This window comes from Lathyrus oleraceus, chromosome 7 (genome assembly GCF_024323335.1).
Source record: "Lathyrus oleraceus cultivar Zhongwan6 chromosome 7, CAAS_Psat_ZW6_1.0, whole genome shotgun sequence".
Taxonomy (NCBI): Eukaryota; Viridiplantae; Streptophyta; class Magnoliopsida; order Fabales; family Fabaceae; genus Lathyrus; species Lathyrus oleraceus.
The window spans coordinates 262,762,803-262,779,534 of NC_066585.1; the positions used below are offsets into that span (position 1 = coordinate 262,762,803).

At 40.9% G+C, this 16,732-nt stretch overlaps 2 protein-coding genes across 2 annotated transcripts; both read left to right on the top strand.

Moving 5' to 3' along the window:
• The first annotated feature begins 598 nt into the window (after window positions 1–598).
• LOC127103340 (uncharacterized) lies at window positions 599–1,930 on the top strand. The gene has a single exon (XM_051040605.1). The coding sequence runs from the start codon at window positions 599–601 to the stop codon at window positions 1,928–1,930; it is 1,332 nt and encodes a 443-aa protein (XP_050896562.1).
• A 291-nt stretch (window positions 1,931–2,221) lies between these two features.
• On the top strand, window positions 2,222–7,825 carry LOC127103341 (uncharacterized). Its single transcript, XM_051040606.1, has 3 exons — window positions 2,222–5,658; window positions 5,911–6,427; window positions 7,388–7,825. The coding sequence occupies exons 1-3, from the start codon at window positions 2,222–2,224 to the stop codon at window positions 7,823–7,825; spliced, it is 4,392 nt and encodes a 1,463-aa protein (XP_050896563.1).
• The last annotated feature ends 8,907 nt before the right edge of the window (window positions 7,826–16,732 follow it).

Sequence of the window (16,732 nt, forward strand, 5' to 3'; positions counted from 1 at the left end):
TATGGGGGGTATCTTTGTTGTGAGATAAGTCCTACACCCGGATTTGAGTGAACTTATTATAGGAGGTGATAGATTCAACGAAGCTTATAGGGAGTTGAATCCCGACCAAGCCGACTTGAGAATCACCGCTCAGTTGAGGCCCTTTTAAAAGGTAGTTTTGTTGAACGAGTAATCGTGAAGACACTTACTATCTTCGATGGGAGCCTATGACACTGGGGACCGTAGTTACCTTAACACCACTTTGGCCTTATATAGGACGTAGTGCGGGGACTATGAGGGAGTAATCCCAAAATAGTTGCTACGAGATACCACACTCAAAAGAGGTTCTCTTGAGAATATTATTAACCACCGAGTCAATTGGGAAATTGATAATATCCGAAAGATGGACTGATGACTTTGGGCACCGATTTAGAACCCTTGTTCCGCAGGTACAATTAACCCTATAGTACATACCTTTGTGGGATGGGTAGACCTTGACTTCCGCTTATATACCTTTAACCTAGGACTTTGTGTGTTTATGTGCATTACATCCATAAAACATCGCATTGCATTACATCTCATGGAATTCAAACTTTATTTATGAACATCGCAGGCTACCATGGATTACAATAAGAGAAACACCTTGAAATACTCTTTTAAGAATTTTAAGTTGGATGACCTAAGGAAGCTAGGAGCTTTGGTTGAAGATCAAGAGGGGTTCAAGGACAAGTACGGAAGGCTATTATCCTTATTAAGAATCCAAGTGAAGGATGGACTTCTTTCTACGTTACTACAGTTCTATGATCCGGATTACCATTGTTTCACGTTCCCAGATTATCAGCTATTACCTACCTTAGAAGAGTACTCTCAGTTGGTGGGGTTACCTATTGTGGATAAGTCTCCGTTCCCTTTCTTAGAGAAGGACCCTAAAGAGGAAGACATTGCTAAAGCCATATGCTTAAAGGTGTCCGACATCAAAGGCAACATGATCACCAAAGGCGGAACTGTAGGGTTACCTACGCATTTCTTAATCAAGAAAGCCCAATATTATGCCGATAATTTAAGCATGCCTACCTTTGAAACAATCCTTGCTTTGCTTATTTATGGAATGCTACTCTTCCCAAGTTTTGAAGGATTCGTTGACATTAACGCCATCAAAATATTCATGAAGAACAATCCCGTACCAACGTTATTGGGTAACACTTATCATTCCATACATCTCCGGAATTTTCATGGTGGAGGAATGATCACCTGTTGCGTGCCTTTATTATACAAGTGGTTTATTTCGCACTTGCCCAAGTCTTTTTTGAGTCTTGACAAGGGATTTTGGTCACCAAGGGTCATGGCGCTGACACACTCGGACATCGTTTGGTATAATCGTGTGTATGATGGAATACTAATTATCGACAGCTGTGGAGACTTTGCCAACGTACCTTTACTCGGTTTTAATGGAGGAATCAGCTACAATCCAGTCCTAGCTCGCCGACAGTTAGGGTATCCCTTGAAAGAACCGCCTAAAAGTGTTCATGTGGAGAAAATCTTCTTTAAGGGTGACAAAGAACTTCAAGATCAGATTGTATCCGCTTGGCGTCATTTGCACAAGAAAGGAAAAGAAAGTTTGGGAAAGCCGAATTGTGTGTCTATGGAACCCTATCTTCGTTGGGTCCGGGAAAGAGCCATCAAGCTGAAGATGCCTTATCCTCGCCAAGATCCTTTACCTCCGAGAAAAGAACCTGTTTTAGTATTCATGTCCGAAGCCGAAAAGTTGGAAATCGCTTTGAAGAGAGCACAACATGAGGCAGAAACGTGGAAAAATAAATATCAGGTTATCGTCAGTGAGAATGAAGAGCTACAAAAGCAGCTGCAGGCGAAGAATGAAGAAGTGCTTTCTTACAAAAAGAGAAGAATCTACGAGGATTTATTTTCCTCCGACTCTCCGCCTACTCGTTGAAGTCGTGGACTACGCTTCCTTAGGGCTTTCGTAGCTTTTATTTAGCTTTTTTTTTTCTTGTTAAGATTTTTTAAGAATATTTATTTGTAATCCATTTTCAAATTAATAAATAAAGATCCCAGTGGTATTCCGAGATGTTCGTAAAGGCTTGAATTCCATGAAATCTTTCATTCGCATTTTGCATCACATTTTGCATTTCATGTGTCTCCCGGTTGTCTCATACTCGGTTCTCTCGCGTACAGTTTCGTCACCCTGAATCGATACAACACTAGAGCTCAAGCTCGAAGAAGGATGGAAGAGCACGCTCAAGAGATGGATCGCGTTAACAACGAGCTAGCAGACCTTCGAGGGAATGTAGGAACAATTATGGAACTACTTCAGGTTATCAATGCAAAGATGGATACTCAGCCTACTGTGGTTTCTGAGATCAACACTATCGCTGCCGTAGATCCGCCGGTTGTTTCAGTTGAGAACCCGTTTCCTTATGGTCTTTCGCAGAGTTTCATACATCCGCCTGTTGTTACTTCAGTTCAACAAGCCATGCCGGTTATACAGAACGTTCAACAGACTGTGCCTTTGGTTCCCGAGCCTCCAAAGGTGGTCCCTACCTTCACACAAGCTAATGTCCATACTCGGGTGCAGCCTTATCTTAATGAGCCTGTTTATGAAATTCTGGATGATAATGATGAAGGTTACCAGCCGCGTGATAGGCTCCGCGAGGAGGTTGTTACTATTGATAAAAGATTAAGAAAGATGGAAGGAGACCAGATCTTTGGTGCTGCTGCTAGAGACATCTGTTTGGTTTCCGATTTAGTTATTCCGCCAAAGTTCAAGACTCCGAACTTTGACTGCTATGAAGGGACTACATGTCCGAAAAGCCATTTGATAATGTACTACCGTAGGATGGCTGCCCATGTGGAAAATGACAAGTTGATGATCCACTGTTTTCAAGACAGTCTGAAAGGTGCCTCGTCGAAGTGGTATTTAACCTTGGACCAATCTCGCATCAAGTCTTTTCAAGATTTGTCTGACGCTTTCATTAAGCACTATAAGTACAACATGGACTTGGCTCCTGACAGGAGACAACTTTTGAGTATGACGCAGAAAAGTTCTGAGACCTTTAAGGAATACGCCCAGCGATGGAGGGAAATTGCTTCCCAGGTTGAACCTCCATTGACTGATAAAGAATTAGCTGACTGGTTTGTTGACACCGTTCGTCCTGAGTTCTATGAAAGGATGGTGGGTAGTGTAACCACGAATTTCGCTGATATTGTTGCTGTTGGAGTAAAGGTTGAATTAGCTATTAAGAGTGGAAAGATGTCCAGTGGTTCTAGCAGTATGAGTTCGAAGGACCAAGCTAAGAATACTTCCGTCAATCCTCAGAGAAAGAAGGAGGGAGAGACTCATGCTGTGTCTTCAGATAGGAGAAGGAATAGGCAGTATCAATATCCGCCACAATATGCCCAATCACAGGGTTACCCAGTCCAGTACGCGCCACCGCCGTACGTGGCTGCTGTTGCACCATCTTTTAACCAACAAGCTCCACAAGCGCCCGTTTATCATCCCATGCAACAGGTTCCTGGTTATCCGCCTCCGGTTTATCCTCCTCCGAATTATCAACAAGCATCCAACGCTCAGGCGAGTCAACAACCGAGGAACCAGGCACCTCGCCAGAATGCTCCAAGGAGACTATACAAGACTTGTCCACCGATTCCGATGACGTTCACCGAGTTGTATCCTTACTTAGTGCAACGCGGTTTGGTCACTACTCGAGCTTTGGGACCGCCTCCGAATCCTTTGCCAGCCAACTACAACGCCGCCGCTCATTGTTTATTTCATGAGGGTGCGCCAGGTCACGACTTGGAGAACTGTTATGCTTTGAAAAACCTTGTGAGGGATCTGATGGAAAAGAAGATTCTGTCATTCAACGATCCGCCGCCCAATGTCAAAAGTAACCCTTTGCCTGACCATGGGGCTGTTAATGCCATTGATGCTTCGTCTGAAGAGAATTCTATCCTTGATGTAGCTCAGATTAAGACTCCGCTCAAGGCATTCCATTCAAAGCTGTTTAAAGTAGGCCTAGTATCTGTTTCCCATATCGGTTGTACGAGCTGTAATGGATGTGATAAGGGTTGTGTTATGGTTCGGAAAGACGTTCAGAGATTGATTGATGATGGTTTTTTGCAAGTAGTTAACCAGGTGAAAGAAGTAGCCGCAATTGAGCCTACCTTCAACTTGCCAGAATCAAGGGGTAGGATACCAGTGTTTAATTTGCCAGCACCAAATTCTGTCATGCCAGTGTTCAGTATACCGACTTCCGTTACTCCAACAGTGGACCAGCCTAAACCGTTGATTATCCAAAAATCGAGTCCATTTCCATTCAGTGATCCCAAAGCAGTACCTTGGAAGTATGGTGTAACCGCGATTGACAAAGAATCTGGGAAGGTCATTCCAAGAGAAGAAGTGAAGGTTGATGGTGAAAGTGTGACTAACATAGCTGGGGCAAGCAGGATGACTCGCAGTGGTCGCGTGTACACTCCCCGTTTTGATGAGGCTCCACCTAGAGAGACAACTGCTAACACTGCTGTGCCTGCCAGAGATAAAAATAAAGAGGTTGTTACTAATGATGCAGATGCTGAATTCTTAAGGATCATCAGGAAGAGTGATTACAAAGTCGTTGATCAGCTTCATCAGACCCCTTCAAAGATCTCTATCCTATCTCTGTTATTGAATTCACCCGCTCATAGGGCTGCTTTGCAGAAAGTATTGACGCAAGCTCATGTCGCTCAAGATATTACTACCGGTCAGTTTGATAGTGTGATCGCCAATATTACCGCATGTAATACTCTTAGCTTCAGCAATGAAGAGCTACCGAAAGAGGGCCCGAATCACAACCGTGCTTTGCACATATCAGCGAAGTGTCAAGAGGATAATTTAGCCAGGGTGCTTGTGGATACCGGATCATCTTTGAACGTCCTACCCAAGAGAGTTCTTAGTAAGTTGGCTTACAAAGAAACTATGGTGAAGCCTACTTCTTTGATTGTCAAGGCGTTTGATGGTTCTCGTAGAGCTGTGATTGGAGAAGTGGAACTTCCAATTCTGATTGGTCCGCATGTTTTCAATATCACTTTCCAAGTCATGGATATCAATCCCAATTACAGCTGTCTACTTGGAAGACCTTGGATCCATGTTGTTGGGGCTGTGACTTCTACCTTGCACCAAAAGATGAAGTTTGTAGTTGATGATAAGCTGGTGATTATTCACGGTGAGGAGGATTTAATGGTCAGTAATTTATCTTCGTTCCATTATATTGAGGCCGATGAAGACGCGTTGGAAACTTCTTTCCAAGCACTTGAGATCGCCAATGCTGTGTTAGTGGAGGTCGAAGAGACTGTGGAAGGCCAGAGTAATCCATCTTTTTCATCCTTAAAGAGTACCAGATCAACAATTGACAGGGGCATTCTTGAAGGTTGGGGAGAGATAATCAACGTCAAGACCAAAACTGATCGCCACGGGTTGGGTTACAGACCAACTCATGATAAAGCTTCTACAAATGTCGAAGGGCGTCCGAAGATTTACCAAGAAGTGTTTATCAGCGGAGGTTTTCAAGTTAATGCCGTCAGCGATGGTGATGAAGATGACGATTTAAGCAACCTGGTGTTCAAGAGTAGTGCAACATTGAGCAACTGGGAGGCTATAGAGATTCCTGTTATTTTTCCAGTGTCAAAGTAATTTAATTTTTCATTTGTGTTTTCAAATCCATTAGCTCTGCCCCAGGCTATTGGATCGCGTTGTAGGGCCACCTTTCATTTCAAACAATTATTAATAAATGCATTTTGTTCTGTTCCAAGTTGTTCCACTGGTTTTTTTTTTCACCTTTAAAAATGAAATTGGCAATCTTTTCAAAAACAAACTAAAATACATTTTCACTTCTCTCATTTTCATTAAACATTTAATAAAATAAGCCTTTCAACATGCAGTGACATTACAAACCTTGTTGAATCCAATGACGATATTGTCTCTCCTGATTGGGATTCACCCATTTATCAAGCTGAAGATGAGGGTGAGGAAGATTCTGAAGTACCCACTGAACTGACAAAGTTGGTCGAGTACGAGTACACGGAACTTCAACCAGATAAGGAGCAGGTAGATTTGGTTAATCTTGGCACAGACGAGGACAAGAAAGAGGTCAAGGTTGGTACAATGCTTGGGGTTGAGATCAAGCAGGGGTTGATAAAGCTTTTGAAGGAATACATTGATGTGTTCGCATGGTCGTATCAAGATATGCCAGGTTTAGACACAGATATTGTAGTTCACAAACTACCGCTTAAGCCAGAATGTCCTCCTGTCAAACAGAAACTTCGAAGAACGAGACCTGACATGGCTTTGAAGATTCGAGATGAGGTTAAGAAACAGTTGGATGCGGGTTTCCTTGCAGTTGCAAAGTATCCTGATTGGGTTGCCAACATTGTTCCAGTGCCTAAAAAGGACGGTAAGGTCAGAATGTGCGTAGACTACAGGGATCTGAACAAAGCTAGTCCAAAAGACGATTTCCCATTGCCTCATATTGATACTCTTGTCGATAATACAGCTAGTTTTGCAGTTTTCTCATTTATGGATGGTTTCTCCGGTTATAATCAGATCAAGATGGATCCAGCCGACCGAGAAAAGACTACATTTATTACCCCTTGGGGGACCTTCTGCTACAAAGTTATGCCTTTCGGTTTGAATAACGCAGGGGCAACCTATCAGCGGGCCATGACTGCCCTCTTCCATGACATGATGCACAAAGAAATTGAAGTTTATGTGGATGATATGATCGCCAAATCTCGAAACAAAGAGGACCATTTGGATCATTTGATAAAGTTATTTGAACGACTCAGAAAGTACCAGTTGAAGCTGAATCCCGCTAAGTGTACCTTTGGTATTCGATCTAGAAAACTACTTGGTTTTATTGTCAGTCAGCGAGGAATTGAAGTAGACCCTGATAAAGTCCGAGCCATTCGAGACATGCCAGCTCCGCAGACTGAAACACAAGTCAGATGTTTTCTGGGGCGTTTAAACTATATTTCCAGGTTTATCTCTAATTTGACTGCTACTTGTGAACCGATCTTCAAGTTGCTATGCAAAGGCCAGACTATTGATTGGAATCCTGATTGTCAGCGGGCGTTTGAAAAGATCAAGGATTATTTGCAAGAGCCTCCTATCTTAATCCCTCCTATTCCTGGAAGACCATTGTTCATGTACCTTACCGTTCTTGAGAAGTCTATGGGTTGCGTACTTGGGCAACATGATGAGACTGGAAGGAAGGAACATGCCATATACTATCTAAGCAAGAAGTTCACTGATTGTGAAAACAGATATTCACTCTTGGAGAAGACTTGTTGTGCGCTAGCATGGGCTGCTAGACGTCTCCGGCAGTACATGATTTGTCATACCACATTATTGATTTCGAAGATGGATCCAATAAAGTACATTTTCGAAAAGCCGGCTCAGACGGGGAGGCTTGCCCGTTGGCACATGTTGCTATCGGAATATGACATCCAGTACGTACCGCAGAAAGCTATCAAAGGAAGTATTTTATCAGATTATCTGGCAGATCAGCCCGTAGAAGATTATGAGCCTCTCAAGTTCGACTTTCCTGATGAAGACATCCTATTGATAAAGAGAGATTGTGAAGAGCCAGGTCCTGAGGAAGGTCCGGAACCGGGTCTCTGGTGGAGGATGATGTTTGATGGTTCTTCAAATTACAGTGGGTATGGTATAGGCACAGTTCTGATGAATCCGAAAGGTGGGTTCACCCCTTTTACAGCAAGGTTAGACTTTGAATGTACAAACAATGTCGCAGAGTATGAAGCATGCATTCTTGGCCTTGAAGCAGCTATCGACCTCTGAATCAAACTTCTCAAGGTAAGTGGAGATTCAGCCTTGGTTATTTATCAAGTAAAGGGTAAATGGGAGACGAAGCACGAGAATTTAATCCCTTATAGAGCCTACATCATCGAGTTGATTAACTATTTTGACGAGATCAAGTTCGAACATGTTCCGAGATCTGAGAATCATGTGGCTGATGCTTTAGCCATGTTAGCATCCATGTGGAAGGTCAAATTGGTCAATGAAGCACCTCTCATTCGAATTGAACGCAGGACCGAGCCCGCGTACTGTCAGGTGGTCGAAGAAAATGAGGTGGATGAAAAGCCCTGGTTTCATGATATTAAGAATTATGTGCTCAAACAGGAGTATCCCGAGGGTGCTTCCTGTCTTGACAAGAAGACATTGAGAAGACTGGCATCCCGTTTCTTCATCAGCAATGGTGTGTTATACAAAAGAAGTTACGACATGGTTTTGCTCAGATGTGTTGACAAGCATGAAGCAGACATGTTACTTCAGGAGATTCATGAGGGAACCTTCGGGACTCATGCCAATGGTTATGCGATGTCTAAAAAGATGTTAAGAGCTGGATATTACTGGTTAACGATGGAGTCTGACTGTATCCAATACGCCCGGAAGTGTCCCAAGTGCCAGATCTACGCTGACAAAATGCATGTTCCTCCTGCACCGTTGAACGTTCTGACTTCACCATGGCCTTTCTCCATATGGGGCATTGACATGATTGGGGCAATTGAGCCAAAAGCTTCCAATGGTCACCGGTTCATCCTAGTTGCTATTGACTATTTCACCAAGTGGGTAGAAGCTGCTTCCTACGCCAATGTGACCAAACAGGTGGTTGCTCGCTTCATCAAGAGGGAGATTATCTGCCGCTATGGAATTCCGAGCCGAATCATAACTGACAATGGTACCAATCTGAATAACAAGACTATGAAAGAGTTGTGTGACAACTTCAAGATTGCGCACCATAATTCATCTCCTTACCGTCCTAAGATGAATGGAGTTGTTGAAGCTGCGAACAAGAACATCAAAAAGATCCTACAAAAGATGGTTAAGACTTACAAGGATTGGCATGAGATGTTACCATTCGCTTTGCATGGATACAGAACTACAGTCCGAACTTCAACGGGGGCAACCCCTTTCTCATTGGTATATGGAACAGACGCCGTCCTCCCCATTGAAGTTGAGCTACCTTCCTTAAGGGTATTGAGGGAAGCCAAGCTAGATGAAGCCGAGTGGGTTCAAGACAGATTTGACCAGCTAAACCTCATCGACGAGAAGCGTTTGACGGCTATGTGCCATGGTCAGCTATACCAGAAACGGATGAAGAGAGCCTTCGACAAGAAAGTCCGAATCCGTGAGTTTCAACAAGGAGAACTTGTACTCAAGAAGATCTTGCCAGTTCACAAGGACATGCGCGGGAAGTGGATGCCCAATTACGACGGTCCATTTGTTGTTAAGACAGTCTTCTCCGGAGGATCGCTAATTCTTACAACAATGGATGGAGAAGAGCTCGCACATCCTGTGAACTCCGATGCAGTCCGAAAATATTATGCCTAAAGGAAAAAATAATACTATGGCTCGCTAAGTTGAAAACCCGAAAGGGCGGCTTAGGCAAAAATGAGCGTCCCGGTGGATTGAAAACCCGAAAGGGCAGTCCAGGCAAAAGTTAGGGACATGGCATTTCACTGCATCGGATGACACCGAACATCGCAGATACATTTACAGAAGTCCACTTCAAATCCAATCACTCTCTTCATGAGCAAGGTTTTGGGTAGTCTTAGTCATTAGGGATAGTAGGTCGTTGGATTCAATGTAACCTTTCCCATATTGCCAATTTAAAATTGTAATTTTCCATGGAGCTATGCCTTTAGCAAGTTACCATTCTTCAATAAAATTTACCTTTTGCTATTCAATTTCCTTGTTCACAGTATCTCCGTTTTATTTTGTTATGCAATTTGCTTTTGTTAATAAAATTTGAACGTGAAAAGTGTTTTCAAAACCAAAATAATTTTCTCGGAAATACATTTGGAAACGAAAGTTACTTTGACTCATGGTAATCTGTGGAGGATCTCTTCGCTCCCCGGTAAGTCTCGGTGTTGCATAAGCATTTGATCATTACCATCATATTCCCAGAGACAGGCCCCAGCGAGATTTTAAGTTGACACCACTTCACCCCAGTGACTCTCAAGACTGCAGAGATATCCCCGATATCCTCCAAGTGATATCTATTCTGGGAGACCCATCCTCAATGGGATCATCTGGTCCTCAGCGGAATTGCCTTACTTGCCTCAGGAAATACTTCCCCCAGGAATGTCTGTTGGATTCTCCCCAGAAGTCGAGGTACTATTCTTAGGAAGTTGCTACGTTGTCTCCATGAAGTTTCCTAATTCCACATCGTCCCCACGAAGCGGATATTTATTTTATCCCCGGAAGTCTCTGATCCTAGGAATTCTTTGGCTGACTATGGTTCATGACAGCTATCCCCCACGGGTAGTCCTGACATCGTATGCTCATGCATAGGTCAAAGATCCCCAGTGGAAGTCGTTATATCATACTCTCCAGTAAAGCCGTATCATATCCCCATATGAAAGTCACGATATTCTCTCCCCAGGGAAGTTATACTTTGAAGCCAAATTCGGTTCTCCCATCAGCTCTTCTTATCCCCTGAGAGGGGTACTATTGCAGAGGTCCTCGGGTATTCCCATCGAAATGCTTATTTCATCTCAGGTGCTCCGCTCGTCGGTTTTGTCAGCATACGCATGAGCCTAAGCATTGCATACTCATTGCATGACGTTTTCATACACATTTACATACACAGTAGTATACACTTTGGCATGCGCATTAGCATGTTTGCTATTCATCGTCATCCTTTGTCGTTACCTCCGAGTAACTAGGTTAGTCCGCTCTCTCCAAGTAGATCGTCAGCCTAAGCATAAAATACTATTTATTTCCAGCTAATCGCCACAGAGTTCAACCCTCGTGGACGATGGTTATTTCAGCTATCTTTCCGTGTTAGGATAAGATAATCCCCATTTGAGGTTATTTCCCCAATGGAGTCTTTCTAGCCCAGTTCCAGATCGAACTTCGGTCCCGTCGGTCACTGAACCTACCTGGACGTGCATTTATTTTGCACTATCTTTCAAGGAAATCATTTACAATCCTTTGCAGACAAGCGACAGTTCCCAGCCGAGGAGCGTATCACCTACATCAAACCTTAAGACGTTGGGTCGCCGCACTCATTCTTGAGCATCCCGCCGTGGACATATCCTTTCCTAAACCTTGAGAAGGTGAGTCGCCGCACTCATGCTTGGGTGTCCCGCTGTGGACATATCTTTTCCTAAACTTCAAAATGTTGAGTCGCCGTACTCATTCTTGGGCCTCCCGCCGTGGACCATTTTATCCTTTAGTAAAAGAAGAATCTGAATCGTATTCCGGGCGCCGACCTTAGATATGAAGAGGTTTATTTATCAGATGAGTGACAATTCCCTCCAGCGGAGCTCATCAATCAATCAATTTTTCATCTATTATCCACAGATAAGCAACAACCTCTTTATTGGAAAGCTTATTTAGTTTGGCATATAAGTCCCTTCCAACGATAAGTGGCAGTTCTCTCTCGAGAAAGCTTATTAGGGCATTTCCCATTAAAGTCCATTTATTTTGGCATACAGCCGGTTTTACCCCGTATATTTCCTACGGATTCCTAAAAATTCCGTTTGATCCTGTCACGAGGGAGAGTTTCCAGAAGCTCGGAGGTTATGCTTTGCTCAATGCCCCAACATCTTGTTAATCGATCCTACAGTCGTGTCGATCCTACTTTTTTACCCTAGACTATCAGCCGGTCACACCTGAACCTGTTGATCATTTACTCTCAGATATTCCCCAGTGGAGGCTGTTCCATCGGTGCCATCTCCATTGAGGATCCCGTTTTACTATTCCCTTTCTAAAAGTGACGGTTGGTCGTGCTCGCACCAGTTGACCATCATCTTTAGAATTCCCCGTGTCACGCTGTTTCCCCGGTGCGTCATATTCCCCAGTGTGGTTCGTTCATTGCGTCTGTCCCCTGTGTCGTCGTATCGTCTGTATCATTGCATTTATCATTCCATCATCCGCATCATAGCATGGTCAGGATTATTCTATTCCGTTTTGTCCCTAGCAGTGCATATCGCCGCATCTAAGGGCAAAATTTACGGTTATCTATATCTAAATCCCTTTCACCATGATTTCTCGAGCCTACGTCGCTCAAATCATTCGGCGAAGTTATTTAAATAGGGGCAACTGTAACACCCCAAATTTTTCCCTAAGATTAGTCGAACCATCTCGCGTTCTGTTGCATTTTTGCATTTAACTAATTACTAACAAGTTCTTGTAGTTGGTTGATTTTTGCAGGAAATATCGCGTGGTGCGCTCTTTAGCTTATGAAGGGCAAACCGGTCATTTGTTTACAGCCGGCCGTCAAGTTTGAATTTTGAGTTGTAATCAGGAACTTTGGTTTGTTTGATCTGGTTGGGAGATTTTAATCGGAAATGGTGTCGGAAGCGAAGTTAGTCGGATAACCATATTGCATTGTACCGTCATTTTATTTTAAATTAATTTTATTTAATTCTATTTTATGTTTCATTTCATTTTAAAAAAATAGATCATCTCATTTTAAGTTTTATTTCATTTTAAAATAACTAATCCCGTTTTAAGTTTTCATTTCATTTTAGATAACTTCATTTTTAAAAAATAGATCATCTCATTTTAAGTTTTATTTCATTTTAAAATAACTAATCCCGTTTTAAGTTTTCATTTCATTTTAGATAACTTCATTTAAAAAAATATATATATAACTTTATTTCATAGTTTTATTTTAATTCTATTTCCAATATTAAACAAACAGCATATGCAGTGGTTTTCATTTTGTTTTGCATAATCATAATAATAATTTTCCACAAAAATAAGGAATTTTTATTAATTCTTTACACAAAAATAATAATACATAAAATTACAAAAATAATAAGTACATTTTCTACAAAAGGAATCATAAAATTCTTAAGTTACTATACTGTCCGATGTTTATTCGCTCCGATTCTCCGACTTTTCCGACATATCTTCAAACCTGCAAAATGAGCAAAACAAGGAAATTGAATCGGTTAATTTGACACCCTCAGAGATATCATCATCGGATGTCCGGTTCGCGACCTCGGCCAGAACAGGGCAGATGTTTGTTCTTATCGAAAGGCACCGAAAGAGGAAGAGGAAAACTGCATTTTGAGATTGCTTGGCCAAAAAGAGATTATACAAAAAAGAGCTTATTTGAAAAGCCGGTTTGAGAGGAAAACTGCATTTTGAGATTGCTTGGCCAAAAAGAGATTATACAGAAAAGAGCTTATTTGAAAAGCCGGTTTGAGAAGTGATTTTTCTCAGGAGGACGGTTTGCCCCAAATGGGACCTTAACTCCAATCATCCTATGGAAAAAACACAATTCCAACAAAAAGTCCAACAAGCTGAAATAGTTCAAACAAAACCAATTCAGAAACCAGTTTAGAAAAACAGTTCAAAAAGCCAGTCCATCGAACCGGTTTAATTAACAAGTTTTCAAATCCACTGGATCTGTTCAACAATCCAAAACAATATCAGCCAGCAAATCCGAAATAAAATCAATAAACGTAAAATCCGGATCCAAAAGCACAACAACAATATAACAAAGCCGTTCAGTCAAAAACTCATTAATAAGCTGTTCCGAAAATACCTCAACAAATCTAGCAACAACTTCAGCGGAGATCATGAAAAATCAAAGCCCACAGTGGATTCGAGGGGGATATAAATATTAAGAGGGATCCGAAATCCTGGAACAAGAAGGAGAAGCCAGAACCGAAGCCTCGTCGTAACGGATCAACGTCGGGAACTTGTGGCGGCCGTGGATCCTTCTGATTGCCACTACCACCGGGACCCATTACCGTCATCCAGCAACGCCTAAGTCGCAAAACATCATCGGCTAACGAACCTCTACAAACTCCGTCAATAACAAACGCGTACAGGTAGGATTTTATCACCGTAAATCGTTTTGCTCTGATGTGTGCATTTCATGTTTAAGAAGAAGATGTGTAGGATAGAAGAAGGAAACATGGAGCATGCAACAATGGCCGCCGCCGGTATAAGGAGAGAAAGAGAAAGGATTGACAAACCCTAGCAGCAAGCACAAAGCCAAATGACTTTTCTCTTTTCACGTTTATCTTGTCTGTTGGGTTTTGGTAAATTGGTATTAGTAATTGTTTTAAATAAAAAGTTTTCTAATAACTTCTAACTAAGTTTTCTAATAACTTCTAATTATTAACATAGTAAATTGAAAAGTTTTCTAATAACTTCTAATTAATAAAATTTGTAATGTTAATAATTGCTATTAAGTAAGATTTTTTTTATATATAACTTTTACGTACCAAATTTCCTTTGTTAAAAAAAAGTTAGGTACATAATTTATAATCAAGCTTGTTTTTGTTATTTAGATTAATTTGTTTTTATTCGTAGTCTATAATTAATTTGTTTTAAAAGATAGGTACATAATTTATAATTTGTATTTATCATTCTCCACCGTTTAAAAAAGGATAATAATAGCACAGTTTTTTTTAATATTTAGATTAATTTGTTTTTATTTATTTACCACAAAAGTTAAAAATAAGTTCTTTTCTTAATAAAAAAAAAACCTTTCAAATTAAAATAATTTTTTTTAGAAAAAAGGCATTAGTTTTAAAATAACCCTTCCTTATCAAAAATATAAAAAAATATATAATAACTTTTCTTTTCAACAAAGAAAAATCTCAAAAATTCAGTTTTGACTTAGCCGTTTCATTTTCGTCTAACCCCCGTTAATTTGTTTGTTTCAGTTTATCATTACTATTTCATTTGTTCGTTTTTGTTCCATGGATGTAATTTATGCGAGGCCATGGTCGCGGTTTATTTTATTTCACATTTTTGGGGATTTGTAATTTACACGAGTGGTCGCGATGCTTTCCTTTACTGTTTGTTTTATTTTCATATTTTTTATGCCTGCCATGTAATAATTCTGTTGCTTGCATGTTTTTACCGTCTTGCCCTCCGAAGGAATTAGGTTTAGCAGTGTGACCGCCGAGTCAATAACCCTAAATTTTGACCCTTTTCAAACCCTTGACCGTTTCCAAAACCTCAATAGCCTAGGCATCCCGCCGTGGACGAAAACGCCCTTTACCCTAGCATTAGGTCAAAGAGTCGCCGTACTCTGCCTTAGGGTTTCCCGCCGTGGAATCCCTAATTTTAGCCCTAATTTCAATTCAACGCCTCAACGTAGAAATAGGAGTTTCAACGCTCCACGTAAGCGTTTCCTTAAGAAATGCTTATGCCCCATCGAAACCTTGACCACAGTCAAGAAGTTTCTAGCCTCTCTTTCAAGGGGAACTACAATTACTCTGATTCCATTCCCGTCAGGATATGTAGGCACAAGATGCGACGTCTTGCCGAGTAAACTTAGGACTAACCCTTAGGTCTCTTTTAGGTCACTTTATCCTTTAGCTCAGTACATATTCCAAACAGATAATAAAAATAAAAAGACATACAATAAACAAAAGGTTCCTGTAGAGTACTACAGAAGTTTAGGGTGCTAGTACCTTCCCTAAGCTTAACCAACCCCTTACCTAGGTATCTCCCCGCATTGTGCTTACGATGCAAGAATAGGTTTTTCCTCTTTTGACCTTTTCCTTCGGATAAATCAAAGAGCGGTTGTGAATTAAGAATTGTGATTCAAGCTAATTAATAGTTTGATATCCTATTTCCACCGCAACACATATTATGTGAATGGTGTATTTGTTATAAATGTTAAGATGGTAGAGATGATCTTAATTGCATATTATGTGAATGGTGTATTTGTTATGAATGTGTATATGTACCATTGGTGGATGATTCATAGAGTTGAATTATGGCGATATATTGAATGTTAAGATGGTAGAGATGATCTTAATTGCATATGTGTTGGTATTTGTACATTCATTCATGGCATGGTCGGCTTCATGGTGGAAGCGGTGAAACTGTGGGTTCACATGGTATTAGACGTTGATCCTTAATTGGAAATAGGTGTAGCAGACGTTGATCCTTAATTAGGCGTGGTAAATAGACGTTGATCCTTAATTGGAAATAGGCGTAGCAGACGTTGATCCTTAATTGGAAATAGGCGTGGTAAATAGACGTTGATCCTTAATTGGAAATAGGCGTAGCAGACGTTGATCCTTAATTGGAAATAAACGTGGTGGCTTGGATTCTAGATATTGAATCGGAAAGCGGTGAAACGTTGGGTTCACATTATGGTACCACATGCATAGAGTCACATGTCATGCATTGAGTCACATTAGAGTTATGTGATAATTGAGTGTGTGCATTATTGTGATTGTGATGTGTGTATGAGATATGGTCATTGAATTTGGTGATGTTTGGATACATAACTTGACAACATATGTGATTATGTGATAATTGTAGTTATGTGTATATTTGAGAATATAATATTGGATTTTAATATTGTACTCCTTGAGTTTGATGGACGTTTGAAACATGTGAAATAAATGTTGATGAATATTATTTACATGGTTATACGAAGTGTGATGAATTCCTTTAATTGTTGATTTAATCATTGTGCTTGATTATACTTCTTCATAATGATTTGAATTCTCACCCTTTCTATTTAAATGTTACCTTTACATGGGTATCGTGCAGATACTCAGGAGTAGTATCGCTGAAGTAAGTTGAAGGTAGCTCATTCGAGATTTAGCCGGAGAGCTTCCGTATTTTAGTTTGAAGACTAGGTAATTAGTCAATGCTCTGGTCATGTAACACTGGGTAGATTAGTAGTATTGAACTCGTATCCTATTTGGATAAGTATTATGTTATTACTTGTTTTACTTTATCTTG

What these genes read in the sequence shown, in the direction of transcription:
- LOC127103341 (XM_051040606.1), top strand. Translation starts at nt 2,222, where the DNA reads ATGGAAGAGCACGCTCAAGAGATGGATCGCGTTAACAACGAGCTAGCA. An exon ending in GTTATTTTTCCAGTGTCAAA is followed by an intron (nt 5,659 to 5,910) that starts GTAATTTAATTT and finishes TTCAACATGCAG; the next exon opens with TGACATTACAAACCTTGTTG. An exon ending in TGCCTAAAAAGGACGGTAAG is followed by an intron (nt 6,428 to 7,387) that starts GTCAGAATGTGC and finishes TTGATTTCGAAG; the next exon opens with ATGGATCCAATAAAGTACAT.
- LOC127103340 (XM_051040605.1), top strand. Translation starts at nt 599, where the DNA reads ATGGATTACAATAAGAGAAACACCTTGAAATACTCTTTTAAGAATTTT.